Genomic DNA, 3,396 nt, shown 5'->3' with positions numbered 1-3,396 from the left:
TTTTTTTTTTGAAATTGGACTTGGAAAATAGTTGTTGAGTGGGGTTGTGTACGAAATTGGTGTTATTTGTGGTGGCCGTGCATCGGATATTTGGATTTTCTACTTTGTTATTGGTGTTGTGTATATGATTGATTGTGTGGGTGTGTATTCTTGTTTTATAATCAATGATTGAGATTGGTTTATAGCTGTTTGTTTGCTGTAGGGGAGTACTGGTGGTGAGGATGATGTATGTGGTAATGAGGAGGGATTAGAGAGTGAGAAAGGGTATGGAGAAGGAGATGAAGAGGAGAATGAACAAGGATCAGAAGATGATGGAGAGGAATGGGGGTCAGATAATAAGGGAGAGGAATGAGGGTCAGATTAAGAGGAAGTAGAAGTGGAGGAAGGAGTTGAAGATGAAGGGGAAGGGGTAGGGGCAGGAAGTTCTTCTTTCATAACACCAAAGAAGAACACCATAATGGTGAACACTGTATTTGGTGTGGAAGAGGAAGGACCAGCGCCGACTTTGGGTATGGTATTTGGTAGTTGGGATGAGGTAGATAGTTTTTATTGGAGTTATGTTAAGAAAAAGGGGTTGGGTATAGTGAGGGATGCTGCTGGGTTTGTCAAGGTGAAGAAGGAATTAGGAGATGGAAGGTGTTATAAGCAGAAAAGGAATGCTAAGTGGACTTGCGAGTGCTACGGAAGACCTTCCAGGAAGCGTAAAGTGGATGCACTTAAGGAAGGGTTGTTGCAAGATGAGGAAACAGTTGTGAAACAGAAGACGAAAAATTGCGGGTGTCATGTGGAGTTGTATGCTAGTGTTGATGAGGAAGTCAATTGGGTTGTTCGAAGGCTACACTTGGGGCACACTGGCCACATAGTTACACCGGAAAAGTCAAAGGATGTAACTATGTTCAGGAAGCATGAGTTGGATGTGAAAAATGGACACTTGGTGAACCCGATGTGTAATGCAAAGAAGTCTAGGGTGAAGGTATTGCAGATGTACAATTGTTTTGCGCGGGAACAAAACGGAGTGGATCAGATGTTATTTACGCAAAAAGACTTGGAGAATGCAGTGGCTGAGAAACAAAGACTGGAGCTTACTGAGGGTGATGCGAATGGCATGATAGAGTACTTCAACAAAATGAGTGTAGACAATCATAATTTTTTTCTTCTTTGTAGGTTTGGGAAGGATGGTGCATTACAAGATGTTGTTTGGGTAGATGCAAGGAGTAGAGGTGCGTATGAGGAGTTTGGAGATGTGGCCTGTTTTGACTGTACATACCTGACAAACAAATTTCACCTTCCCTTTGCTGTGTTTTTCGGTGTGAATCACCACGGGCAGAGTATACTATTTGGTTGTGCATTGATCTCTCAGGAGACAGCAGAGACCTACGAGTGGGTGTTGAGGACATGGCTACATTGCATGGGAGGCAAAGCTCCTATCTCGATCCTAACGGATTAAGATCCGGCTATTAGGAAAGCTGTGTGATGTATGTGTTTTATACCATGTTTTACCCCGGTTGTACAATGTATATTTGCATGGTTTTGGGCTCTTTGGAGCCATTTCTTGCTAACAATCTCTTGTCTTGTGTGTTCGATCTATTTTATTGAGTTTCATAGGAATACGAAGTTTCTTGGATGAATCAGACGTGTTTTAGATAGTTAAAAAAGAGGTTAGTGTGTGAAGACGAAGATTTCCTCCATGCCCTGTTGACCATAGCTTGCCCGGTCAGACAGGGCAACGAAGGACAAAGCTAGCTATGAAGTATTGTTGCAGACTCTACGTGCCCGGTTGGGCATAGCTCGCCCGGTGAGACCGGGCATTGAAGAGTTGATTTCACATCTCAGTTTTAGAAGTCGCCTTGCGCGCCCAATCGGGCGTGGCTTGCCCGGTGAGACCGGGCACGGGAAGAAAGAAGAACAACGAAGAATAGGCATCACCGTACTCTGGCCGCCCGATCGGGAAGACCTTGCCCGGTTGGACCGAGCACTGCTTTGCGGAAGTCGTTTTATAAATACCCTTTGTAATCAAAATTAGAATACACTTTTTTATATCCTCTAGTATTAGTTTTCCCTAAGAACCCTAGTTTACTCTCTTTTAAGCATTTAATTTCTACTCTTAGTTTTGATTTATTGTTCATCAACAATTCAAGTTCTCTCAATTGAAGCAATTGGTATTCATCTATCTCACTTCTTTTTTATTTCTTATTGCTTACGGATTATGTCTTGTCATTTGAATCTTGTTATTGGTTTTGTTAGTATGTGTGAGTAGATTCATAATCCGGGATCTTGCAAAGCCCGAATATGATTGAAACATGATTTGATTCTTTAAATTCTCCAATAATAATCCCAATTAACATGCTTAATTGATTGTGTTTATGCCAATACTAGATTAGGAATAATTGGTATTGTTATCATCCCTTTGTTCTTATTGCAACGGAAGTTGAATATTAACGGGATTTGGGTATTTCAATTGAGGGGTTGAAGATCATAATGGAAGTAGATGATTGAATGATTAGGAAGTTAAGTATTGTGTTTAATGTCCCTTATTGCTTGATTCCATGGAAATAGGCTTGATAGTTGATATGGGAAGCCATTGATAACTCGGAAGAGACTTTTGGTATTGTTTAGGGAATGTTTTTCCTCTTGTCGATTGAATTGTTATTGGGGATAGATTCATTTGTGCTTTGATTATATTCGTGGTAATGCTTGATCTTGGATGCTTTAATTCATTGATTATCTTATTCTTAGTTAATTGTGTTATTTAGTATATTAGTTATTAGTGTTCTTCATTCTTGATTCAGTTACTTGCTTAGTGATTCTTGAGTCTATTTAATTAGGTAGACCTTAGTCTCTTGGGATTCGACCCTTACTTGCCCGACTACATAGTTAGGAGGAATAGTTAGGTTATTTTTGTTAGGTACGCGACACGCCTATCACTGTACATATGACCATGAGTGACACTTGTCATAGGTGGTGCATATGGCAAATCCTTCAAAAGTTTGGGAAGTACGTGGGTAAGCATGACGAGTATGAAGCCGTGAAGGATGATTTTCAAAATATCATCTACGGTAGTATAGATCCCGAAGAATTTGTAGATCGTTGGTTGGACGCAATTGATCATTACAAACTATAAGAAAACACTTGGCTTGAAGGTAAGGTTATTCCTCTTAATGTTTTTTTTATTTGCTATTTTGGTTGATGGTTGTTACAGTAGATTTATCATAAATATGTTTGTAGTGTATATTTGAAATTGGTTAATGTACTTTCATCTTGGGTGTGTAGTCCATGTCATGATCTGAATCTAGCACTGAAAATAGGGAGTGTGACTTAGTGTGCCAAAAGGTGGAAGCTATTCTAGTTTTGTGGTATTAACTGAATTGGTTTTTTTTTTTTTTTTATTATTTTTTT

General features: G+C 39.5%; 1 protein-coding gene across 1 annotated transcript; it reads left to right on the top strand.

The window, feature by feature from the left end:
- Positions 1-457: 457 nt before the first annotated feature.
- On the top strand, positions 458-1,447 carry LOC110734837 (protein FAR1-RELATED SEQUENCE 8-like). The gene has a single exon (XM_021914981.1). The coding sequence runs from the start codon at positions 458-460 to the stop codon at positions 1,445-1,447; it is 990 nt and encodes a 329-aa protein (XP_021770673.1).
- The last annotated feature ends 1,949 nt before the right edge of the window (positions 1,448-3,396 follow it).

Source organism: Chenopodium quinoa, unplaced genomic scaffold (assembly GCF_001683475.1).
Source record: "Chenopodium quinoa cultivar QQ74 unplaced genomic scaffold, ASM168347v1, whole genome shotgun sequence".
NCBI lineage: Eukaryota > Viridiplantae > Streptophyta > Magnoliopsida > Caryophyllales > Amaranthaceae > Chenopodium > Chenopodium quinoa.
Note: the sequence above shows the minus strand (reverse complement) of the source record. Positions and strands in the feature narration are given on the sequence as shown.

Coding starts and splice junctions, on each gene's coding strand:
- LOC110734837 (XM_021914981.1), top strand. CDS start 458: ATGGTGAACACTGTATTTGGTGTGGAAGAGGAAGGACCAGCGCCGACT.